The sequence below is a fragment of the Macaca mulatta genome, chromosome 18 (genome assembly GCF_049350105.2).
Source record: "Macaca mulatta isolate MMU2019108-1 chromosome 18, T2T-MMU8v2.0, whole genome shotgun sequence".
NCBI lineage: Eukaryota > Metazoa > Chordata > Mammalia > Primates > Cercopithecidae > Macaca > Macaca mulatta.
Genome location: NC_133423.1, coordinates 10,240,195 through 10,266,358, shown reverse-complemented (window position 1 = coordinate 10,266,358; position 26,164 = coordinate 10,240,195). Strand labels below are relative to the sequence as shown.

The following is a 26,164-nucleotide window of genomic DNA, read 5'->3' as shown; positions in this document are numbered from 1 at the left end:
CATTTTTAGATGAATAAATGTGGAGGAAGAGATGAAAAAACATAGAATTCAGAAAAATGATGTGGATGTATTAACTATGCCTAAGTTACCAAACCGAGCCTCCTGAAGACTCTTATGTTGGTCACACCCGTCTATGTCATATTCAGGCAGGGCGGCCGAAAGTGGATGCCCGTGTGCTTCTGACTTCGGGTTTTCTCTGGAAGCCCTTAAGAACAGGAAACGAAGGATGTTACGTAACGATGATGAATATAGAGCAGCTTCTAAAACAAACAAGTTACGTAGTGATGAGGAACACAGAAGGGCTTCTAAAACAAAGGATGTTACCTAGTGATGACGAACAAGAACAGCTTCTACGTCTTCCCCGCGAAAACACCAAATGGCGGATGACACCGGTGCAGCGGAGGCCGGAAGCCCCGGGGGACCCTGGGATGCGGAACTGGCGGTGGTTTGCGCCGAGGTTTCCGCGGAGGTTTCCGCAGTGGCATCCGGGGCGGGGGTAGTGGCTGTCAGTGGACCAGGCCCGGGCAGAGGCCGCGGAGCTTATGGAGGCAAGGGCGAGGATAGGGGGTGGGCGCCCATCACCAAGCTAGGCCGCCCGGTCAAGGACATGAAGATCAAGTCCCCGGAGGAGATGTATCTCTTCTCCCTGCCCATCAAGGAATCTGAGATCATTGACTTTTTCCTGGGGGCCTCTCTCAAGGACGAGGTTTTGAAGATTATGCCGGTGCAGAAGCAGACCCGCACCGGCCAGCGCACCAGGTTCAAGGCATTTGTTGCCATCAGAGACTACAATAGCCACGTTGGTCTGGGTGTTAACTGTTCCAAGGAGGTGGCCACTGCCATTCGCGGACCATTATCCTGGCCAAGCTCTCCATTGTCCCCGTGCGCAGAGGCTACGGGGGGAACAAGATAGGCAAGCCCCACACCGTCGCTTGCAAGGTGACCGGCCGCTGGGGCTCTGTGCTGGCGTGCTTCATCCCCGCGCCCGGAGGCACTGGTATCCTCTTGGCGGCTGTGCCCAAGAAGCTGCTCATGTTAGCTGGTGTCGATTACTGCTACACCTCAGCCAGGGGCTGCACTGCCACCCTGGGCAACTTCACCAAGGCCACCTTTGATGCCATCTCTAAGATCTACAGCTACCTGACCCTTGACCTTTGGAACGAGACCCTACTCACTAAGTCTCCCTATTAGGAATTCACTGACCACCTGGTCAAGACCCACACCAGTCTCCGTGCAGAGGACCCAGGCTCCAGCTGTGGCTACAACATAGAGTTTTATACACAAAAAGTAAAGTGAATTAAGCCTGTGGGGGAACAAAAGAAAAAAGAACAGCTTCTAAAATAAAGATTGATTATAATTGGCTGTGTGAGACTTCTGACAAATCCAGACACCAGGCAACAGGAATTCTCCATGAGTTGAGAAATACAGTCCTAACTGTTTATTCAGTCAAGGAGGGTTACACAGCAACACACTAGAAGAAGATTTAAGGATGCAAAATCCACATGATGAAAGAGGAAGTGTCATCTTGGAGGGTTTGGCACTCAACACTGGATGAAACTGAAGCCCAGGAATTGCCATAAAACATCCCCCCACCTAGTACTAAGTAATCTTCACTATCTGCCTGACAATGGAATGTAGGAATTGTGTCACATCCAGAGGGTGCAGGTGGAGTTTTCTCAGGATGCTGCAGTGCAGGGTCAGTATGGGATTTAATAATATTTTGAGTGTAAGATAGAAGAATCAAGTTGGGAGGTTTTAGGAATAGTGAAGTTACCTCCCATAAAGTCCCTTTTCCAAGATTGCAGATACCATCATGTACTTAATAAAACTCTACTAATCAGAGATATGTGTTGTACAAATGAAACCTTGGATGGACAACAAGAAGTGTGAAAAAAGTTGAACTCAGGCCAGGCGCAGTGGTCCACGCCTGTAATCCCAGCACTCTGGGAGGCCAAGGCGGGCAGATCACGAGGTCAAGAGATCAAGACCTTCCTAGCCAACATGGTGAAACCCTGTTTCTACTAAAAATACAAAAATTAGCCAGGCGTGGTGGTGAGTGCCTGTAATCCCGGCTACTTGGGAGGCTGAGGCAGAAGAATTGCTTGAACCTGGGAGGTGGAGGTTGCAGTGAGCTGAGATCACGCCACTGCACTGCAGCCTGGCAACAGAGTGAGACTCCAACTAAAAGAAGAAAAAGAAAGTTGAACTCAATAGAAACCAAAGAAAGGCAAATAAAAATGTTAAGTAATTTTCCACTTGCCAATTTGGCAGAGAGTAGAAAGGAACAATAATGATCAGTATTTGTAAGGGTATCAGGAAATGTCAGCTCACACTGCTGTGATAAAAGTATAAACTGATGTGAGCTGTCATTCATTGCCTTCTCAAAGAGTATAATATATAAATATATATGGCAGTGTTTAAAACTGTAACTTATTATTTTTATTGCCCAGGAACTTCAAATAAAAACAATTTAAACATCTTCATAGCAATAAAATGGTACAATGGGCCAGGTGCAGTGGCTCACACCTGTAATCCCAGCACTTTGGGAGGCCGAAGCAGGCAGATCACCTGAGATAGGAGTTCAAGATTAGCCTGGCCAACATGGTGAAACCTTGTTTCTACTAAAAATACAAAAATTAGGCAGGAGTGGTAGCAGGTGCCTGTAATCCCAGCTACTCAGAGGCTGAGGCGGAAACTTGAACAAACATCTTTCATTAAAAGATATTCTTAGGTAAGCACTTTAGTATATTACAGGGACATAGTTTTTACTATTTCAACTGTAAAACATTAAGACATGACAATGGTGATTGTAAGTGTTTTGTAGGGGCATTGAAATAATGATTATGCTTTGTTTCATGAGAAAGCAGAGTGAAAAATTCCACATAACCTCTAATTACATAACTTAATAAAAAACATGAGAAGATTCTCTTTATTTTGGTTACACCTATCAATATAATTTTCATACAGTGCAAGTTATGGTATAGGGATTATGGTTGTCAACTGAAGAATGACAAGGTTCATAAATCTGGAAAGGGTTGCAGCCTGCAGGGTGGCCATCTGACAGGCTGGGAACACAGAAACAGACATTTTGAGGGAGGGGCAACAGGAACAGGAATATATGCTGAACGAGGTGCCTCAATATACATGTTTAATAAGCTACAGGAGAAGTCATGAATCTTTATGAATGAGGAAACATATGCATAAGCAATAAAGCTTCCTGCTTCTCCAAGGGATCCATGTTCAGAAAATGGCCATGTTAGCATGATCAGAGGACGGAGTGTTCGGCCTTCTGACTTCAAAAGGTGAACCAGAGGACACAGAAATCCTAACTGCACATTCCTTGTAGAGTCCATGGTCCGTGGTGTCTTATCAGGCAAAAAGGAGGGGCAGTGTCAGGTTGGTCAATAGTAGTGGAGTCATTTGAAAGACTGGTTTCTGTTTCGCTCTTAGGGAAGAAAGCCTAATGCTGGCCAGCAAGGGAGGGGCCCATTGAGGTGTGTCTACCCCATCCCGTCATGGCCAAGAACTCAGTTTTCAAGGTTACTCTGGGGTCTCCTGGGCCAAGAGGGGGTCCATTCAGTGAGTTGAAGGGTTTAGTATTTCATTTTTTATTTCTCGTGGGTTTTTCTAGCAGGCCAATAAAAAACAACAAACATGCATCGAAGAAGTACTGTGGCTGCCTTTTTTTTTTTTTTTTTTGAGACAGAGTTTCATTCTTGTTGCCCAGGCTGGAGTGCAATGGCTCGATCTTGGCTCACCACAACCTCCGCCTCTGGGTTCAAGTGATTCTCCTGCCTCAACCTCCCTAGTAGCTGGGATTACAGGCATGCACCACCACGCCTGGCTAATTTTGTATTTTTAGTAGAGACGGGATTTCTCCATGTTGGTCAGGCTGGTCTTGAACTCCCTACCTCAGGTGATCCGCCTGCCTTGGTCTCCCAAAGTGCTGGGATTACAGCCACCGCACCCAGTCCTGTGGCTGCCTAATATCTAATACTAATATTACCTAGGTATTACGAACTGAACTGTGTCTCCCCCAGATTGATATGTTGAAGCCTTAGCCCCCAACTGTGACTATAATTGAAGACAGGACCTATAAGGAGGTAATTAAGGTTAAATGAGGTCAGAAAGGTGGGGCTCTGGATAGATATCGTGTCCTTTCACGAAGAGATACCAGAGAGCCCTCTCTCTTTCCCCTGGACAGGCGCAGAAGGAAGAGGTCACGTGAGCCCACAGCAAGAAGGCTGCTATCTGCTGGCCAAGAGAAGTGTTCTCAGAATGACACCACCTTGTGGCCACCTTGATCTTGGACTTCCAGCTTACGGAACTGTGAGAAATACATTTTTGTTGTGGAAGTCACCCTGTTTATGATATTTTGTTATGGCAGCCTGAGCTATGATATATGGAATGCCTATTTATTATTTTTTAATGTCTATGTCAATCGTATCAGGTAGCTACTGTCATTAGCCCAATGTTGCAAACTGAGGTTTATGGAACTAACTTGTCCAATGTCACGCAGCTGGTCACTGGAAGAACCAGGAATTAAAGTCTTCTGATTCCAAATTTTTTTTTTTTCTTTTTTCGAGACGGAGTCTTGCTGTGTCATCCAGGCTGGAGAGCCATCGTGCGATCTCGGCTCACTGCAACCACTGCCTCCCAGGTTCAAACGATTCTCCTGCCTCAGCCTCCTGAGTAGCTGAGATTACAGGTGAGTGCCACCACGCCCAGCTGATTTTTATATTTTTAGTAGAGATACGATTTCGCCATGTTGGCCAGGCTGGTCTCAAACACCTGACCTCAAGTGATCCACTCACCTTGGCCTCCCAAAGTGCTGGGATAACAAGCCTGAGCCACCTCACCCTGCCTCTGATTTTAAATTCCATACTATTATGATTGCTCAGATTATTTTAATTTTTTCAGTAATGTGTTACTTTCATCATTGAACCTCGTAAATAGTTGTGTAACTTTTGGTTTTCCCATCACCTAAAATAAAACAGTACATTACTAAAACTGCTGTAGCTTTACTTTAACTGTTTATTTTTCAAAACATCAGTAATTATATTTCAGTGAGTTGTCTTGATTTTATATGGCTGGGTATAGAAAGAAGAGTAACTCCACTTTACAGATGGCATGGCCAGGAATAATCATGGTTCCCGTCGTTTTTGGCCGGAGAATTTTAAAAGAATATTGAAAAAAATTAGTGCTTTAGAGGAGATTATGCTAATGATTCTGCTATCGGCAGGTCACCCCAAGAGAAATAAGTCTCAGCCCATCAACTTGCTGATGCTACAGCTTCTCTGAGAGAGGTGAGGATGTTCTCAAAGTAGGCAAGAATACTCATTATTGAAAAGGTAAAACATGATTTAAAAGACTGGTGAGAAAAGTTGTTTTCTAGAAGCACAACAAACATCACGAGGAAGCCATGTTGCTTATCTGCAGGCTTTGATATTTCTGTGTTGGATTAGTCTTTGATATTTGGAAATCAGATCATCATTATTGGAGCAGTGGTGTTCTTAATGAGGGAAAAAAAAAACATCTAAAGCGAACTAAATGGTGGAGAGGAAAGTCTGTAAATGTTAAGAGGTGAGTTGGGAATGCATGGAGGAGCTCTGACTTGGAGCCAATTCGAATAGGACTGAGAGAAGTAGTGGATCATACGATAGGCGTTTAATAACAGCTTGCAGACAAGGTTCAACAAGGACCTGTCAAAAGTAACTCTTCCAAATACCGTGATAGAGTTAAGGCAGAGGACATCTTTGCATTGTTTAATTATGAATTACTTCTTAATTATAAATAGCTACAGAGAAAATCAGCCGGGTGCGGTGGCTCACACCTGTAATCCCAGCACTTTGTGAGGCTGAGGTGGGCGGATCACCTGAGGTCAGGAGTTCGAGACTAGCCTGGCCAACATGGTGAAACCCTGTCTCTACTAAAAATACAAAAGTCAGCTGGGCACGGTGTCAGGCACCTGTAATCCCAGCTACTCGGGAGGCTGAGGAAGGAGAATCACTTGAAGCTGGGAGACGGAGGCTGCAGTGAGCCGAGATCATACCACTGCACTTCAGCCTGGGCAATAATAGAGTGAGACTCTGTCTCAAAAAAAAAAAAAAAAAAAAGAGAGAAAATCATGGCCAACAGGTGTGTGTCTGCTCCTCAGCCCTATCAAAGCTCAACATGTTGCCATATTAGCTTTAGATTTGAAATGAGGATACTTTAAAATGCCATGTTTGCTCCAGGTTTAAAATGAGAACAAATTACAGAGACACTTACCCCCTCTGTAATACCTTCCTCTCCTGTTACCCTCTCCCTCCCTTCTTTCCCAGAGGAGGGTTTAGTGTTTATTATTTCCATGAGATTTTTTTTTTTTAATGGCATTTCATTACTTAGGTAAATACCTGTAAGTTACAGATAATATTCGCAGAGGGTTGAATGCTGGCCCTCCCACAGGCTATGTCCATATCCTGATCCTCTGCAACCTGTGAGTGTGCCCTTACTTGGAAAGTGTCTTGGCAGATACAGAAAAGATATGATCCTGCACCATCTGGTGGACCCTAAATCCAATAACAAGTGTCCTTAGAAGAGAGAAAAGAGAAGGGCGTGTGAATATGGAGGCAGAGACTGGGGTGATATGGCCACAAGCCAAGGAAGTCCTGGAGCCACCAGAAGCTGGAAAGGGCCAGGCAGGAACCCGTAGGGCCTTTGAAGGAGTGCTGCCTGCTGGTGCCTTGGATTCCAACTTCTGGCCTCCAAAAGTGTGAGGGGATACATTTCTGTTGTCAGCTACCCAGTTCGTGCTAATTTGTTATGGCAGCCCTAGGCAACTGATGCGGTATTGATTTGCATCTTTTAGACTAATGTAATGGTATGTGACTGTATCAGTCTACAACCTCCTTTTTCTCAGGATTTGATATTTATCCATAATGCTACATACAATTTTATTTCATTCCTTTCCTTTGTTCTGTAGTGTTCTACTGTATGACTTTATTTCTAACCAGCTGTGTGACCTTAGGCTTATTTCTGTTTGTCTTAATATCCTAATCTGTAAAATGGGGAAAATAGTCACTAAAAATAGTGGAAGTATTAAAATTCATAAAAACCTATCTACCTCATAGAGTTCTTTCGAAAGTTAAATAAGTTAATATTTTTAACATTCTTACAGTAGAACATTCCTGATAGTAATTGCCCTATGTTAATTAAAAATCTATTTATCTATTTGATTGCTGATGGATTTGTAGGGTGGTTATGCTTTGCCATCATCATAACCAACAGAGCTATGAGCTGTGTGTATCTCCTGGTCCACATGTGCAAGAATTTCTCGATTGTCTATGCCTAGAGGTGGAATTTCTGAGTGTTTTGGGATTTCTGAGTATACCTTTAACTTTATGAGATTTTACCCAGTTGTTCTCCAGAGTGGCTGTAACCATGGTCTTTCCTCTTGAAATAAATGAAGTTTGTCCATGTCTTTGTCAATGCTTATTATTATTAGAGTATGGATTTTTTGCTTCTCTGATGGATGTGAAGTGGTTTAATTTCAGTATTCCATTTAACTATTATTTTTCATATTACTAGTGAAATGAAGCATCTTGTCAAATGTTTCTTGACTCTGTTTCCTATTCTGTGAACGGTGGGTTTGTAACCCCCATCTCTCTTTATATTGGATAGTTTATCTTTTTCTTATTTATCACCCTTTGTGGATTCTAGACACTTGCCTTTCTTTAAGTATTGTATTTCTTGAGATAGAGTCTCCCTTTGTTGCCCAGGCTGGAGTGCAGTCTCAGCTCACTGCAACCTCCACCTTCCTGGTTCAAGTGATTCTCCTGCCTCAGCCTCCCAAGTAGCTGGGATTACAGGCACCTGCCACCAGGCCTGGCCTTGTAGTATTTATTTATTTATTTATTTATTTATTTATTTTTGCAGAGATGGAGTTTCGCCATGTTGGCCAGGCTGGTCTCAAACTCCTGACCTCAGATTAGCCACCTGCCTCAGCCTCCCAAAGTGCTGAGATTACAGGTATGAGCCACCGCGTCTGGCCGACACTTGCCTTTCTTTAAGTATTGCATCTTTTGTATCAGTTTGTGCTTGTCTTTTCACTTTGTTTATGGTTCTTTTGTTTCATGAAAGTTTAAAAAAAATTTATGTTGTCAAATATACCTTTTTTTTTTATCGTTTGTTCTTTTAAAGAGATCTTGTTTGAAAAATCATTTTCTACCATAAAGTCATAAAATCTTGCTCTTATAATTCTTTTAAATGTTTTAATGGATTTGATTTTCATGCCTGGGGTTTTAGTAGGCTTTGAATTATTTCTGTATATGATGTAAGTGAGGGATACAATATTTTCCATATGGATGACCAGTTTTCTCAGATTTATTGAAAAGACTGGTATGTGTCCAGCCTCTCTGAAACACTGATCTACTTAGTACTGCCTAGTACTGCAACAAACTCACTCTCCTAATTAAGTATGGTTTTGTAATCATCCCTATTATCTAATAGGCAAGATCTTATCCTTCCCTGCCATGTTTTGTCTTTAGAAATGTCTTTGCTCTTCTATATTAAGAATATACATGTTCAGTTATAAGAAAAAACTTATTTACAATTTTAAACATTGGAGTTTCACTGATATTTTTAGTAAAATTCTAATGTATCTATGTGTCTTACCATTGACTAACATGGATCACATCTCTACTATTCACAATCTTTTACTGTATGTCCTTCGAGGATATTTTTAGTTTTCTCTATAAAGGTCTTGTCCACTTTTAAAGAGATTTATTCATTTGAATCTTATGGTTTATGTTATTTCTTTTTCCTCCATTTGTTCTATTATAGTTCATGCTTAGTTATAAAATAACTTAATTATAAGCTTAAAAATAAGCTTAAAATAAGCTTAATTATATCATTTATTTTATTATTTATTGATTTTTTGTTTTTGCTTTTTTGAGACAGGGTCTTCCTTGTTGCCCAGGCTAAAATGCAGTGGTGCAATCATGGCTAACTGCAACTTCGATCTCCCAGGCTCCAGTGATCCTCCCATCTCAGCTTCCTGAGTAGTCAGGACTATAGGCATGTACCACCATACCCAGCTAATTTTTGTATTTTTTGTAAAGATGGGGGTCTCGCTGTGTTACCCAGGTTGGTCTTGAACTCCTGGGCTCCAGTGATCCAGCTGCCTCGCCTCCCAAAGTGCTAGGATTACAGGTTGAGCCACCGCGCTTGGCCTATTTGTTTAAAGTAGTTGCTGAACTCTTTGAACAGTTTTGCTTGCATTTTTAATGGTGACACATTTTCTACAAATTAGGAATTTTATAGAAATGTTATCTCCAGTCTTCTACTTTTTGTACCACTTATTTCTTTTTCTCAATTTAATTGTATTAGTTAGGTTAAGTAGAAATGTTATTAGGTATCCTTCATATGGGGCATTCTTGCCCCTGAATTAAATGGGAATGTGAGTTAATCTCTTTCGTAGTGACGAGTGAATGGGAAGGATCTTCGTATTCTTCCCATCCTTGCACTGTGGTGGTTAGACATGTAAGAAGACATTGGAGAGACAAATAGAAAACATACCGTGAACAGGGCTTCTGGCAAAATTCCTCTCGGCTCCACCCGAGCTGGTGATCTCAGTCTCCTGTATAGGAAAATACATGTCTTTTCATCATCACTAGTTGTTCATTCATTCATGATTTTATTTTTATTTTTATTTTTTTTGAGACGGAGTCTTGCTCTGTGCCCCAGGCTGGAGTGCAGTGGCGCGATCTCGGCTCACTGCAAGCTCCGCCCCCCCGGGTTCACGCCATTCTCCTGCCTCAGCCTCCCGAGTAGCTGGGACTACAGGCGCCGCCACCTCGCCCGGCTAATTTTCTTGTATTTTTAGTAGAGACGGGGTTTCACCGTGTTAGCCAGGATGGTCTCGATCTCCTGACCTCGTGATCCGCCCGTCTCGGCCTCCCAAAGTGCTGGGATTACAGGCTTGAGCCACCGCGCCCGGCCTCATTCATGATTTTATAAGATGAATAAATTAGTAGTTTACCTCCAAAAAATGGCAGGCAGTGTTCAGGAACTTGGAGGGAGGGGAATGACTACAGTCTAACCTATGTCTCACAGCTGAAGGGAGCTTGGGATGTAACGAGGCATACTTGCTTCTCTCTCCTGGCTTAGTGGCCAGAGGTAGCAGCGTGTAAGTGGTTAAGCCCATGGCAGTTTAGGGTACCCAAAGCTTCTCCTTTATATTTGAAGCTGAGTTAAAGTCAGATAAACTGCACTCTATTGCCTAGGCCAGAGTGCAGTGTTGTGATCATAGCTCACTGCAGCCTCAGACTCCCGGGCTCAAGGAATCCTTTTGCCTCAGCCTCCTGAGTAGCTGGGATTACAGGTGCGTGACACTACACCTGGCTAATGTTTTATTTTTTGTAGAGACAGGTTCTCACCATGTTGCTTAGGCTGGCCTCAAGTGATCCTCCCGTCTGGCCTCCCAAAGTGCTGAGATTACAGGAGTAAGCCACTGTAAGGAGTAAGCCTTGGATTTTTTTTTTTTTGAGACGGAAGTCTTGCTCTGTTGCCTGGGCTGGAGTGCAGTGGCCAAATCTCAGCTCACTGCAAGCTCCGCCTCCAGGGTTTATGCCATTCTCCTGCCTCAGCCTCCCTAGTAGCTGGGACTACAGGTGCCCGCCACCTCGCCCGGCTAGTTTTTTGGTATTTTTTAGTAGAGACGGAGTTTCACCGTGTTAGCCAGAATGGTCTCGATCTCCTGACCTCGTGATCCGCCCGTCTCGGCCTCCCAAAGTGCTGGGATTACAGGCTTGAGCCACCGCGCCCGGCCCAAGCCTTGGATCTTAAATGTAATTTTAAAAAGCTGAACTTCGTGTACCTTTCCAAACTTCACAAGGAGCATCTTTCAAAAAATGCTAATCTAAGTCATTCATATAATTTGAATATTTATAATAGAAAATTATTCAATTAGGCTACTATAGTCATTTTTCAGGAGAAATTAGTGATAGTATAAATTTTTTGTCCAGGATGCAATGTCCTGCTGAATCTATCATGCATTACTGTCTTTCCCTAGAATATTTACTTTTTGCATATTCCTTAGAATATGCAAAAAGTAAACAAATAGCATCTCTTTATGCCAGAAATTTAGATGTCAACAAAACTGCGTGGCTTCCTGGGGAACTCTGCAATTTTTGCTTCACGAATGGGCAGGAGCCCAGCAAGTCCTGCCTCTTTGTCCACACTTAACAGGCTGGCACCCTGAGGAGTTATTTAATTTAGAAAAGTGCTCCCAGTACTGCCTTCTACTCTTTATCTTAAATAGGCAAGTCTTCTTCCTAAGAAAAGAAATCAGAAGAAGCTCCCTGCTGAAAAGAAAGCTTATCAACCACCGAGTCCCCAGGAGAAGCTGTTTCCTGCCTAATGGTAGGAATTATCTGTCTGGGCTTTTTGCTGTTAACTGCAAAGACCCTTGGGCACACTCAAGCTTTCAAGAAGCTGTGTATCCTCTGCCCTGTCATGGGAACCTGATCTGGCTGTTTTGCTGAGTCAAAGCATTGGATACTGCAGTCAGCTACTTCAAGCCGCTGGCTTCCCCCTTTGGATTGTTTCTTTCATCTTTACTCTCAAAATCTCATCCATTCTTCAGTCTGTGCTCAAATATACCTTTGTCCTTGAGACCTGGGAAGGCTTCCTGTGTCCACTTCTCTCTTCTCACATTTGCTCTGTGTTATCTGTTTATACCTCTTGTTTTCGTGGAACAAAGCTTGGGCTTTGGAGGTCGACCTTGGTTCAAATCCTGGCTCTGTATCTCACTGTGTGAAGACGCTGGACAGATTTCTTGATTTTTATGATCCTCTATTTCCTCATTTATAAAATAGAGATAATAATGCCAAATGTCACCATATTTGTGTAAAAAATAAATATGTATATAAATCATTTGACATGTTGTCTGTCAAACACTCGACCATATATTGTATTCTTCCTTCTTCCTGTTACAGGTAGTTACATATGAGCAGGGCAGGAGAGGGCTCTCCCTCACCCCTACCCACTGGGAATGTCGGGTGATGGTTTGGCAATTATCATATTGCCTCTCAAAAAATGATAATTCGGCAGCCAGGGAGAGGCCATTTCCTGATGGTCCACACCTGTTAACATCAAAATGTTAACTGAATGCAGACCACAGGAAGAAGCTACTGAGCATGCCTGTTAAAAGACAATAATGGCGAAGTACCATGTTCCGAGTGGGATACACACCACTGGAAAAGGGGAAAAGGGAAGAAATGCTCAGATGGGCATGTGTATAAATTACTAAACACACGGTGCTCAAGTCCAAAGGGTAAGGAAAGCACTGTGCATGCAGGAAGCCCACCCTAAGGGGAGAATCATGGGAAAGAGGCGAGCCTATAAAGTCCCAGGACCATGGTTAAAGTGCTGTTTGTTGTTCTTTTTTCTTTCTTTCTTTCTTTTTTTTTTTTTTTCCTGAGACTGAGTCTTGCTGTGTTGCCCAGGCTGGAGTGCAGTGGTGCGATCTCGGCTCACTGCAACCTCTGGCTCCTGGGTTCAAGCGATTCTCGTGCCTCAGCCTCCTGAGTAGCTGGGATTACAGGTCTGTGCCACCATGCCCAGCTAATTTTTGTATTTTTAGTAGAGATAGGGTTTCACCATGTTGGACGGGCTTGTCTCGAACTTCTGACCTCAGGTGATCTTCCCGCCTGGGCCTCCCAAAGTGCTGGGATTACAGGGATGAGCCACCATGCCCAGCCTTTTGTTTTTTCTCTCTTGGACTTTCAGGAGCTTACTTGGGTCTCTTCCAAGTGAATTTTCCTTTCTTTCCTATTCTAAAGCCTTTTTATATTTAAAATTTATTTATTTACTCATTTTATTTTTTATTTTTTTCTATTTTCAACAGTGTTGCATTTTTATTGGTGACAATTTGGAATATTATATAATTACACAGTCTTGAACTATATAATAAACCACTCTAATAATATAGTGGAGTCATTCAGTCAGAACTTTCCAGAAAACCTGAAATTCATTTCTCATAGATTTCTTTTCAGCATAGTTATTATTCTTTGTCTTCTTGCTTTTCCTTTTTTTTTTTTTTTTTTTTTTTAACATTTTTATATCTATAGGTTTTTGGGGAACAGGTGGGATTTGGTTACATGAGTAAGTTTTATAGTGGTTATTTGTGAGATTTTGGTACACCCATCACCCAAGCAGTGTACACTACACCTAGGTTGTAGTCTTTTATCCCTTGCTCCCTTTCCACCCTTCCCCCTGCCCTGGTCCCCAAAGTCCACTGTATCATTCGTAAAGCCTTTTAAAATAAATGTCCACTCCTGCTCTGAAAATTGCCTCAGTCTTTTTTTCTGCCTTATGCCTCTCAGCCAATTTCCTTCTTCTGAGGAGGCAAGGGCTGAAGTTGCTGAGGACCTGTAGGGATTCACTGCTGGCAATTTGGTGTAACTCGGTTCTCTGCCACCGTTAACATTACTACTGTTAGAAACAAGTGCTCAGTGCCACAAGGAAAAACCAGCACTTAGAGAATTTCTCAGCAAGGCACATTTATTTCTGCAGAAGGGTGCTGCTCACATCTGTCCTGACCACAAGAGCATACTGAACAAAGGAAGGGATTTTTAACCCTAACACAGTTCCTGTCCCTGTGTCATTCCCTTATAGGCTAGGGTTGGAGTGCACAATCTAAACTGATCCCAGTAGGCTAAGACTTAAACTTTTCTAAATAGGGTAAGCATGTGATTTGTAAGAAAGGAGGGGGTAGGAGTAGTCTGTCCATTATAGTAAAAGGCATGTCTGGACATGTCTGGGCATGTCAGGGTGCAACAAGAGTGGGTTTGCAGGCTAGAAACAAGAGAGTACAAGGAGGTTGGGCTTTTGAACAAAGAACAAGAACATTACACAATTAAACCTTTTGAAGAGGAATTTATCATTCCTAACATTACTATTTCATTTCTGTTTAGTTACTGATTATTTAATAACATTTTGATTCACAGGAGTATTGGGACCACATCTTATATAACTCTCTATCCCCCAGAACTAAAGATAGTGCCTTGGGTATATCAGGCAGTCTGTGAGGAGTTGCTGTGTTAAAATATGTTGGTCAAAAGAGAAACAGAGAAAAAAATAAAAGGCATATAACCAACATTCTGTGTCCTCAATTTCTCTCTTTAGTTTAGAAAAGGTCAGCAGATGTCCACATCCTTAAGACCAAAGGGTATTTTAGATCAGGACTGTGGCAGACTGGGTCCTAGCAGTTCTCGTGGTCCCTGTTACTGGACAAGGTCTCAGAGCCATTGTGATCCCACTCAAAAGCCTTAAAACACTGTATTTTCTTCCTTTTGCTACACAGGACATTTGTGGGACAATTGGCATAAGATCTACAGGCTAGGTAATAGTAGTATATCAATGCTAACTTCTGATTTTGATGATTGTACTGTGGTTAGTAAGACAGAAATATTTAGGAATAGGAAAGCATTATGTCTGCAACTTACTCCTTGACTGTTCAGGAAAAAACCCATTAAGACACAGAGAGAATGATGGAGCAAACATGATAAAATGTCAATATTTAGGAATCCACTTGAAGTCTGTATGGGTATTCATGGTACTTTTTTTTGCAACTTTTCTGTAAGTCTGAAATTATCTCAAAATATGTTTTTTTGTAAACTGAGATCACGCTTGCATCTTCTCTGACTTGTAGCCAGATGGGGGAGTTACCAGACCAATTTATAGTTCTCTTTCCCTTCTCCCTAAATTAAGATGTATGCTTGCATACATGTCAGAGCCTGGGAAATGACACCAGTTACCTAATGGGGTAAGCCCAATGGAGAGCTTTTGGGACAGTCAGATCTGCATCATGGTCAGAGGCATTTCTGATGCTTAGCTGCAACTGGGAGCCCTACACTCCCCAACTCTGCATTCATTCATGAGATGTTAGCCCAGAGTTTGCCTGTCCCACAGAGATCAGGAATAAGTGCAGATGGTGCTTGACCAATAATGTCTGATATGGGTGCCTACTATACTACAGAGCCAGGAGACATGGCACCTCGGGAAAGATCAACTTTGACAAAGAAGGCTTTATTGACTTCTTTTCTTTTCTTTTCTCTTTTATTTTCTCTTTTCTTTTCTTTTCTTTCCTTTCATTCCCTCCCTCCCCTCCTTTCCTTCTTTTTTTTTTTTTTTTCTGACAGAGTCTCACTCTGTCACCCAGGCTGGAGGGCTGGAGTGCAGCGGTGCAATCTTGGCTCACTGCAATCTCCACCTCCCAGGTTCACGCCATTCTCCTGCCTCAGCCTCCTAAGTAGCAGAGACCACAGGCACGTGCCATCATATCTGGCTAAGTTTTTGTATTTTTATTAGAGACGGTTTCACTGTTTTAGCCAGGATGGTCTTGATCTCCTGACCTCATGATCTGCCCGCCTCAGTCTCCCAAAGTACTGGGATTACAGGCATAAGCCCGGCCTGACACACTTTTGTCTTTTTTTTTTGAGATAGAGTTTTGTTCTTGTTGCCCAGGCTGGAGTGCAGTGGTGTGATATTGGCTCACCACAACCTCCGCCTCCCGGGTTCAAGTGATTCTTCTGCCTCAGCCTCCCAGTAGCTGGGATTACAGGCATGCGCCACCATGGCTGGCTAATTTTGTTTTTCAGTAGAGTTGGAGTTTCTCCATGTTGATCAAGCTGGTCTCGAACTCCTAACCTCAGGTGATTCACCTGCCTCAGCCTCCCAAAGTGCTAGGATTATAGGTGTGAGCCACCATGCCTGGCCCATACTTTGTTAATAGACCTACATAGTGGTCAGAATTTTTTGAGTCCGTAACAAAGTTGTCGTTGGGTAGAAGAAGGGGAAAAGAATGCCAGTATAGATTTATCACGTTTATGAAAACTGAAAGATAAATATTGGAACATTTCTTTGTATATAAGGGCTAAATTATATGCTTAATTGTAAATAAAACAGGTTTTCCCATACTTTTTCTTATGATATTACTGGCCTGTCAGATTTCTCTCCCACGGCAAATCAGGGACGCTGAACATGACATCTGCAAGGGTAGGTTTGTCAGAGGTGTGTGAACCAGAGCAACTCCATCTTGAATAGGAGCTGGGTAAAATTAAGCTGAGACCTACTGGGCTGCATTCCCAGATGATGAAGGCATTCTAAGTCACAGGATGAGATAGAGGGTTGGCACAAGACACAGATCATAAAGACCTTGCTGATTAAACAGGTTGCAGTGAAGAAGCCGGACAAAACCCACCAAAACCAAAACGGCCACGAGCGTGACCTCTGGTCGTCCTCACTGCTACACTCCCACCAGCGCCATGAGAGTTTACAAATGCCACGGCAATGTCAGGAAGTTACCCTACATGGTCTAAAAAGGGGAGGCATGAATAATCCATCCCTCGTTTAGCATATCATCAAAAATAACCATAAAAATGGGGCAACCAGCAGCCTTTAGGGCTGCTCTGTCTATGGAGTAGCCATTTTTTATTCCTCTACTTTCTTAATAAACTTGCTTTCACTTCACTCTATGGACTCATCCTGAATTCTTTCTTGTGAGAGATCCAAGCACCCTCTCTTGGGGTCTGGATTGAGACCCCTTTCCTAACAGGGTCACAGCCTAAACTCATGTTGTGGTCACATTAGAACTCAAGCATTTCTGCCAGACCCAGGGAGCAGCCCTTTCTAAGGAGCAGCTCCTGACAAAAGGGAGGAGCAGACTGAGCCAAACAAGGCAGGACAGAAACGCTCCAGATGTCAGCTGTCCCTCAGCCCTCTGTCTCAGCTCTTCTCACCCTCTTAGCCTCAGATCTTCTCCCTCTGTCTACACACCCATCCTTCACATGAGGTTTTCAAGTCTGGGGACTAAAAACAGATACAGCTAATTTTATAAAAATCTTGGAGAGGCACTGGGAGTGTAAAGAAGCACTTTTGGGAAACCAACACAGAAGTGAAGCCTAGACGGGGGGGCGCGTGTGTGTGGCAGTGGCGGGGGGAGGGATTCTCTCCACGTCACTGCATAACACAGGATATCGCAGCGCTGTGTGCACTCAGGGGACAGCACACAGATCTCAGTGACCTTGGGGCCAGTGCAGTGCAGCGGCTTTGGCTCCAAGCGAGGACTCAGTGCCCTGCAGCACTGGCATTGGGATCTTAATTGGCATGGATGGGTGACGGTGCTAGTGGCAGCCAGGAGTACTCACACACAGCAGAGGCATTGGAAAGGGGCAGAAATACAGAAGTTGCCACACTGGTAGATGGGAATGTGCTTTGATTACCTGTGAGATGCCTTCTGGAGAGTTCCCCTTTTAGGGGGGAAACAGAGATACAGAGATACTATAGTTGTGAGTGACAGGAGAAGCAGAGAAGCACAATCTATATGGCACAGCTTTTTTTTTTTTTTTAATCCATAGAGAGGTATAGATTAATTGATATCATGTGCATTTCTTAGCTTGCTAATTTAGAAAGAGTATCTTTTTAGAATATCAATTTATATGTGCACATTAAAATAAGTCATATCCATTTAACCACTACCTTTGTACTCTTACCTAATATTCACCAAAGTAATGCGGTGATTTTTTAAAGCTAAGGTGAACATCGGAATTACCTAGGGAGTTGTAAAAACACATATGCCTCTATCCCACCCTTAGAAAGTCAGATTTAAGGATTTGGGATAAAGCCAAAATAGCTATAGTTAAGAAAAAATCTCTTAAGGAGATTTTAGTATTCATTTCTTTGTTGAGGACTAAGAATAAACAATCTGTACTGTTACATAATATAAAATTATAATTATATACCTACTCTTTACTTAGATAATAAGGTTGATAACCATGATAAAATGTAACAGATAAATCATAAAAAACTTATAATTAATTATAACGTCTTGCATTTCTGTTGCACTTTTCATCTTTTCAAGCACTTTACAACCATTATCCCAGTTTGCTCCTGTAACAATCATGAACGAGAAGAGTGAAGAACTATTGGGCTGTTCCTTAGAATAGAGACAGTGATGTGGACAAGGCAGTGTACAACGTATGGGCATAAGAGGGAGTCTTATGGGACCAGATCCAGGTAAGTGTTATGCGAACCAAGCTTAAAGGTAGTGTGGTTCTTTTTTTTTTTTTTTTTTTTTTTTTTGAGACGGAGTCTCGCTCTGTCGCCCAGGCTGGAGTGCAGTGGCGCGATCTCGGCTCACTGCAAGCTCCGCCTCCCGGGTTCACGCCATTCTCCTGCCTCAGCCTCCCGAGTAGCTGGGACTACAGGCGCCCACAACCGCGCCCGGCTAATTTTTTGTATTTTTAGTAGAGACGGGGTTTCACCGTGGTCTCGATCTCCTGACCTTGTGATCCGCCCGCCTTGGCCTCCCAAAGTGCTGGGATTACAGGCGTGAGCCACCGCGCCCGGCGGTAGTGTGGTTCTAAATGCATCCCTGGCATTCAACAGAGACTGCTCAGTGCCTTGTTTGCTTTCTGTGCTCAACTCTTCTACAGGAAAATTACAGTCATTATAGTTAATTGCCTTATTATCATTATGTTCTATAGTTTAAAAGTGCCCCAAACCCCCACACATTGAAGTCTCCACCTGGCACCTGCCAGGAACACTTTTGGAACTCTGTTCACTTGGGCCGGACGTGGTGGCTCATGCCTGTAATCCCAGCACTTTGGGAGGCCGAGGCAGGTGGATCATGAGGTCAGGAGATCGAGACCATCCTGGCTAACACGGTAAAACCTCGTCTCTACTAAAAAAATACAAAAACATTAGCCGGGTGTAGTGACACGCACCTGTAGTCCCAGCTACTCGGGAGACTGAGGCAGGAGGATCGCTTGAACCTGGGAGGCGGAGGTTGTAGTGAGCCGAGATTGCCACTGCACTCCAGCCTGGGTGACAGCGAGACTCTGTCTCAAAAAAAAAAAAAAAAAAAAAAAATTCTATTCACTTGGCTGAGCATGGTGGCTCACACCTGTATTCACAGCACTTTGGGAGGCTGAGGTGGGCAGATCACCTGAGGTCAGGAGTTTGAGACCAGCCTGGCCAACATGGTGAAACCCTGTCTGTATTAAAAATACAAAAACTGGCTGGGTAGGAGTGACTCACGCCTGTAATCTCAGCACTTTGGGAGGCTGAGGCAGGTGGATTGCTTGAGGCCAGGAGTTCAAAACCAGCCTGGTCAACATGGTGAAACCCCATCTCTACTAAAAATACAAAAATTAGCTGGGCGTCATGGCCCATGCCTGTGGTCCCAGCTACTTGGGAGGCTGATGCAAGAGAATCGCCTGAACCCAGGAGATGGAGGTTGCAGCGAGCCGAGATTGTGCCACTGCACTGGGCAACACAGGGACACTCCGTCTCAAAAAAAAAAAAAAAGAAAAATAAAAAAAGGAAAGAAATCTATTCAAATAAGATTCCAGGCGTAAGAGTTGACAATCTTGTTCTGCTTAGTGAAACCCAGCTTGCCCAGGTAACCTCCATTTTCACTAGAAAGTCCAGAACTAATTTAGGAGACTAGCTTTGCCCACGTGAAGCATCTTAGTTCTTGTACTTTAGATAAGATTTAGAAGCATCCACAGACACATCATCTCCCCTGGTAGTCAGCTGGCTGAGGTGGATACTCTTATCACAGTGCCTGCATGTTGTTGAAAATGCTCTTGTAGGATGGAAATGAAATTTGACTTTAATTTATAGATTTCAAGGTGAATATTTTTGAACTCAATATATTCATTTTCTGTGAATATTTCTAAGAGAAAAAAATCAACAGAGACTTTGAACAGTGGATATAAAATCAGAATATCAAAGGAATACTCACTTTTAATCTTTTCTTTATTAAACTTTAATTCTAAAAGCATTTGGCTGAATATAATTTTGTTTCCATTATCATTAAAAAGTCATAGCATTTAATTGATATTATTTTATGTACATAAATCAATACAATCACTGATTTATTATTTGATACTTCTTTGTATAAACTGATCATTTAATAATTTTACTTCTAAGAGGAAAGGTTAATATTTCTATAGGTTTCAGCAGTGGAAGCAGAAATGCATACACTTATATGGGGTGAACAAAAATATGACTCCTCTCATCTGTCCTACCAATAAGACTTTCTGGTTCTGCTTCTAAATGCCAGGAATCTGTTTGCTTTCTTCTTCCCAGGCATCATCTTCCTGGACAACCACACTACTAAGCACATGTACGTTTCTCCATTTCCATTCTTGCTGAATCCCCTTCCCATTCACTTACACAGCAGCCAAAATACTTTTAAATTTAATTAATTAATTTATTTGAGTTGGAGTCTTGCTCTGTCACCCAGGCTAGAGTGCAGTGGTGAGATCTTGGCTCACTACAACCTCCGCCTCCCTGGTTCAAGTGACTCTCCTGCCTCAGCCTCCCGAGTAGCTGGGACTACAGGTACCCGCCACCACGCCCAACTAATTTTGTATTTTTAGTGGAGATAGGGTTTTACCATGTTGGCCAGACTGGTCTTGAACTCCTGACCTCATGTGGTCTGCCCACCTTGGCCTCCCAAAGTGCTGGGATTACAGGCATGAGTCACTGTGCCTGGCCCAAAATACTTTTTAAAAAGTGTGAAAATTGGATCACATAATTCCAATTTCATCCAGTGGTTTCCCATTGCATTTAGGATAATATCAAAACTCCTTGAGACCCAGAATTCTCTCTCCCTCTAATTCACTGTGCATCAGTCACGCTGGCCTTGGGATTTCAGGACCTGCAGTCTGATCCCCATCTCTTGGCCTGAACGTCCTCAGGTCTCAGGTGAAATGGCATTTCTTTGAAGAAGCCTTCTCTCATCACTTAGCCCTGTTCTTTCAGAGCCTTTATCACAAGGTAGAGAATTGCATATCCAGGAATTTGTTTGCTCACTTAACACAGCTCCATGATGGCTGCGCTTTGTTTTTGTCCATTACTTTGTCTAGAGCAATGAATGAATGAATATCAGAATGTTTCAAATAAAACTGGAACTTGGGCAATGTGTGTGATTCTGTCTTACACAACATGCCCAAATGTTGGTCCAATCATCCCCACAAGATCTTCTCAACAGGCTACTTATAATTTTTCACCCGTATGTTCACGGTGTTCTCTCCTTCCCTCTGCCACGTCTTTACCCCTCATTTCTCTCAATCTTATAATGAGGACGTTGTAACGATTCAGTCAATAATATTCTCTACCATCACTGTCTACAGTACAGCATTTATTTTTCATTTTTGTATTTTTACCAAAAGATGTCATGAGTGTGTATCTGACCTCTTCAGTTACAAAGTGAGAAATTGAAGACATGGTTCTCATTTTTCCTTGGCACTGAGTTCTGTGTTGAATTGAACACATGCATCCTCTCTGACATATATATAATTTTCTCCCTTCTCTTAATTTCTAGGATTGCTTTTAAATGAGGAGGCTCCAAGTTCAATTTTGCATGAAATACACATTTTTAACAAGTTGATTTTTTAACAAGTTGATATTTTTTCACATGCTATAACCATCTGTCACTCAGTAAAGCCTAGAAATCAGATATATCAAAAACTAACCTTTTTTTTTTTAAAAGAAGAAAATATAATCATGTTTTAAAAGACCATTATGCCCCCAGAGATTTGGGGTAATTTTGTTTTGAAGCAATACTGACCCCCTGTGGCCAGGAGACTTCCTCACTTTTTTTTTTTTTTTTAAGCAAGAGAGTTTTTTTTTTTTTTTTTTTGTATCCATAGAGAGGTATGGATTGACTTATTTGCATTTCTTAGTTTGCTAATTTACAAAGATTGTTATCTTTTTGGAATATCGATTTACATATGTACATTAAAATAAGTTATATCCGTTTGACCACTACCTTTTTACTCTTACCTAATATTCATCAAAGTAATGCAGTGACTTTTTAAGCTGAGGTGCACGTCGGAATTACCTAGGAAGTTGTAAAACACATATGCCAAGAGTTTTTCTTGTAATACTTTCTCTATCATGACAGTATTTATTTTCAGCCCACAAAATTTACTGTAATTTAGTAGTGTTGATATTTTCAGTCTATAATTCTAGTCACAAAGGCAATATTTAGCAAAGTAATTTCTTGTTCTCTGTCAATTGTGGGGCGGGGGTGGAAATGCAACCCGACGTTGTAAGACCCCGGAGTCCAGAAGATACAGTATTTGAGGTGTGTTCACTCTAAGTATGCGGTTATTTCTCCCATTTGGGGCACCTTTCTCCTGTTCTTCCCATTTCTATAAACAACGCCATTTTATTAACATCACATTTTATTGGGGATCAGCTGCTCCTTATTTAGCTATAGCCCACTGTCCTCACCATCAATTTACATTTCAAAATACCTTACGTGTGGCTCTCTCCGCCATCTGCATTTCACCACCTTTGTCTTCTGCTTCCCTGATGATGGCGGTGGCCTCCTGGGCGCCTTCTCTGCTCCTCTCCTCCTCTTCCCTCCCTGCTAGGCTCACCCTCTCCTCTTCAGAAGCACCCCGCCATGGATTGTCTTCTGACCAGTGGCTCCTTGTGGCCCTGTGAGGATCAGGCAGAAATTGGGATAAGAGTTCAAAAATGTTTATGACAATTAGAGCAACGTTATGTATGTTTGGATCTAAGAGTAAAAAATTTGGCTTGTATTTTTGTAGTTGATATCTTGTTTCCATTTCATGTTCTAGCAATTTATTTCTACCGTCTGTTCCAGCAGCACTGGTCAGTGATGGATTGGAAGAAAACTCGCCCTTCAGCACAGAAGGTTTGAGCAGCACAGCTTTACTCAGTCCTCCTGGGTTAATCCTTCCTAAACATCCTTGTCTTGTGAATTATTCCCTTACGCAACGATTTTAATGTTTTCTCGTCTTCCATTGTATCATGTTGTATTAGTCCGTTCTCACGCTGCTAGGAAGAAATACCTGAGACTGGGTAATTTATAAAGAAAAGAGGTTTAATTGACTCAGTGCCGCAAGGCTGGGGAGGCCTCAGGAAACTTACAATCATGGCAGAAGGCACCTCTTCACAGGGCCGCAGGAGAGGATGAGTGCCAGCAGGGGAAATGCCAGGTGCTTATAAAACCATCAGACCTCACTCACTACCATGAAAACAGCACCCCCATGATTCAATTACCTCCCAACAGCACCCCCATGATTCAATTACCTCCCACAGGGGCCCTCTTTGACACCCGGGGATTATGGGGATTACAATTCAAGGTGAGATTTTGGTGGGGACACAGCCAAACCATATCCCATGTTCTAAACTCGCTGTGGGGTTTCTAGCGAATTTAATTTCAGTCCAGCTGTCCAGCCTTCTTCTTAATTCAGCTCACCAGGCTCTCCGGGCCTCTGCTTACGTGGAGAGGTCCGCGCATGCACGCACACAGTGTGTCCCACTCCTTTCTTAGGTTCCTGAGCCAACCCCGCCCCAGATGCCGATCCCTCTCTGTGACCCATCCAAATGGAACCATTGCTTCAAGGTCCACTTCAGGTTTTTCCTCCTACGGAAGCTTCCTGCTCATCCCAAACCTTACTGGTCTTCCGGTCAGCTCAGTTCCCATGGCGGTCACCATGACAACAGGTCAGCACAGGCAGCTTGCATGGGCCGAGGGCCTCATGTGCCCCGCCTCTGTGGTCTCTGGGCAGCATCTCCTGTACTTCTCATGCCAGTCTACGAGGTAGCTGCTATTTTCATCTCCATTTTATGGATGTGGAAACTGAGACACAAGGTGTTAAGTTTCATGCCCTTGGTCAAAGAAGCTGTAAGGGGTGAAGAGGGGATCACGGCAGTCTTGACTGTTTTTCGATTTATCTGCGAGGTATCTACTAGGAACTCTAGTTTACAGAGGAGGACATTCAAAGTTTGATGCCCTGGGCCACAGGCTGGGGATGCATTGATTTGAACCCAGGTCACTTGTGTTAGTGTCCTTAGGCTGTGGTAACAAATCACTACAGTCCAGGTGGCTTCACACAGCAGATTTATCATCTCACGGTGCTGGAGGCCAGAAGTCTGAAATCAAGGTGTTGGCAGGGCTGGTTCCATCTGGTGGCTCAGTGAGAGAATCTGTTCCACGCTTCTCCCTCTTGGAACAGCTTCTGGTGGCTGCCAGCAAGCCTCAGCATTCCTGGCCTTGTAGCTGATTCACACCCATCTCTGCGTCTGTGTTCACAGAGGTCTCCCTCTGTGACGATCTATGCTTAATCTCCTTCTCCTTTCGTTTATAAGGAATGAATTTAGGGCCCACTCTAAACCCAGAGTGATCTCATCCTCGAGATCCTTAATTACATCTGCAAAGACCCTATTTCCAAGTAATGTCACACTCACGAGCCATGGAAGTTAGGACTTGAACATACCTTTCTGGGGGGTGCTACTCAATTTACAACATCAGTCTCACTATCAAGCCTGCATCCTTTCCAGGCTGTGCTACCGTGCAATCACTTTGTGCCACTAAATTTCCTATTTGATCACATACTCTTTATGCATAGGTTCAGTGTTTCACCGGCTCAGGATTTATTTACGCTGTTGTAGTTAAGGACCGTGCTTTATCCGCCATTGGCAGCCCCTCAGTGCCTCACACAGTGCAACACATAAAAGGAACTGTCCAAGAGAGAATGGCAGGCATCAGTGCGATAAGACATCCTTGGATGGGAGAACCTTCCAGAATTCTCCATCACAGCAAGTAGACAGTTAGGTAACATCATCTATGGATAAAGTTCTTATGTGTAGGCGAAAGAAAAGGTATTCCTCCACACAAAAAAGGATGCCTATTGGGAGTACCGGGAAGAACTAATAATCATTTTGCTTCTAGTACATGCTAGGCCCTGTCATGCATTTTACTTTATTCTTATTTAATTAACATTTTGTCCATTAAAGTTTAGAGCAGCAAGAAAAGAAATGAAGTACCCAAAATAGCTAAATTGTAGTTGGTTTGGGCATAGCAGGTTAGGCTAGCAAGATGGAAGAAAACAACTTTTGTGACTCACTATGAAAAACAATTATTGAAAAATAATTGACTCTCAAGGTATTGTGGGTCTTACTAATTGAATATGTTTTCATTGAAAAGACAAAAACCCAGGGCTGTGAGAGAACCTTTGTTTTTGTATTGCCATTCACCGGAAAAGCTTCTTAAGCTCAATAATAAAACCGTGAATAACTTTTAGTACTACAGTTTCAGTCGTTCTTTCTTTGGTGACTTCACTTCAGGGAAGTTAAAAAAAAGTGGCAGTAATTCTGAGCACAACAAAGACTTAGACTTTCAAAACTCGATTTGCATTTTAAACATTCAGGAGTAAGGACTTTTGTTTGTTTGCTTTTGGTTTTTTTTACGTAGCCCTTGAGGATGCAATGTGAAAAGACAGCGCTTTTAGCTGAAATGATGGGTCGTGTAATTGGAGGCTGGCTGGGTTGGTGGTGGGGGGTCCGCAGGAAGGACTCCCCCAGGATATTCCGCTTTGGAGTTGTTTTTAAGTGGATTGCTCCCCAAAGAGAATGAAGAGCAAGTATATTTCAAGTTTAATGCTCTCTTGAAAAGCAGCAAAGATTGCTTTTTAAAATAACTAAATCTGTGATGAGGGATAAGGGAAAATAAAGGCCTGGTATTCTCTTCTGTTTGCCCTTTGATAACTTGTTTTTGTTTGAAGCTCTGTTTTCTGGATATATGTTCTCGAACATATTTCTGTTTTAAAATCTCTCCTCTCCTGCTGTGAACTGTCTGAGTTGGTCTTGACAGTGCACTGGGCTGGAGGCTGGAGGACTATTTAGTCATCAGAGTGGCCAAGGAAGGGCCGTTGTTGGTTTATCAGTAGCACCCCCTTGTGGCGATTCTATGCATTTCCTCATTCTAAGTAGCTGAAACGTTTCAAGGACAAAGTTAATTTGATTTATAAACGATATTTTATTCTATTTTTCATGTTGTTAATTTAATTACTTTTATCTCTTGCTCTAATGTTTAGTCCAGCCTAAGACCCATTCTTTCCACTTTAAATTTAGGGATGAAGCCTGTCGCTTGGAACAGACTGAGGTTCATACGAGGACTGAAGGCATTTTAATAACACTGAACATCAAATCACTGCCAAAAGTCTGTGCCAAATCTTCGCACTTGCTTGATTTTAAACACTTGAATATTTAATTCTAAAATGCACTTTTCTCAAGACAAAAGTATTTTAAATTGCTGTTATTGTTACTTAATAGTATAGTATTCCTTTTA

General features: G+C 42.6%; 1 protein-coding gene and 1 pseudogene across 2 annotated transcripts; both read left to right on the top strand.

The window, feature by feature from the left end:
- The first annotated feature begins 374 nt into the window (after positions 1-374).
- Positions 375-1,270, top strand: LOC106994567 (small ribosomal subunit protein uS5 pseudogene; annotated as a pseudogene).
- A 2,933-nt stretch (positions 1,271-4,203) lies between these two features.
- Positions 4,204-25,118, top strand: LOC114673724 (uncharacterized). 2 transcript variants are annotated; one of them, XM_077974810.1, is made up of 6 exons: positions 4,204-4,329; positions 4,587-4,708; positions 7,918-8,010; positions 17,906-18,060; positions 22,647-22,723; positions 23,366-25,118. In XM_077974810.1, the coding sequence occupies exons 4-6, from the start codon at positions 18,024-18,026 to the stop codon at positions 23,822-23,824; spliced, it is 573 nt and encodes a 190-aa protein (XP_077830936.1). In that variant the 5' UTR covers positions 4,204-4,329; positions 4,587-4,708; positions 7,918-8,010; positions 17,906-18,023; the 3' UTR covers positions 23,825-25,118. The 2 variants fall into 2 exon arrangements, with proteins under 2 accessions (XP_077830936.1, XP_077830937.1); XM_077974811.1 differs by adding an exon at positions 5,243-5,306 and having other exon boundaries at positions 4,205-4,708.
- The last annotated feature ends 1,046 nt before the right edge of the window (positions 25,119-26,164 follow it).

Coding starts and splice junctions, on each gene's coding strand:
- LOC114673724 (XM_077974810.1), top strand. CDS start 18,024: ATGGGCATAAGAGGGAGTCTTATGGGACCAGATCCAG. Junction 18,061..22,646: donor TCTTATGGGACCAGATCCAG/GTAAGTGTTATG, acceptor TTCATGTTCTAG/CAATTTATTTCTACCGTCTG. Junction 22,724..23,365: donor CTCGCCCTTCAGCACAGAAG/GTTTGAGCAGCA, acceptor CTCCTTTCTTAG/GTTCCTGAGCCAACCCCGCC.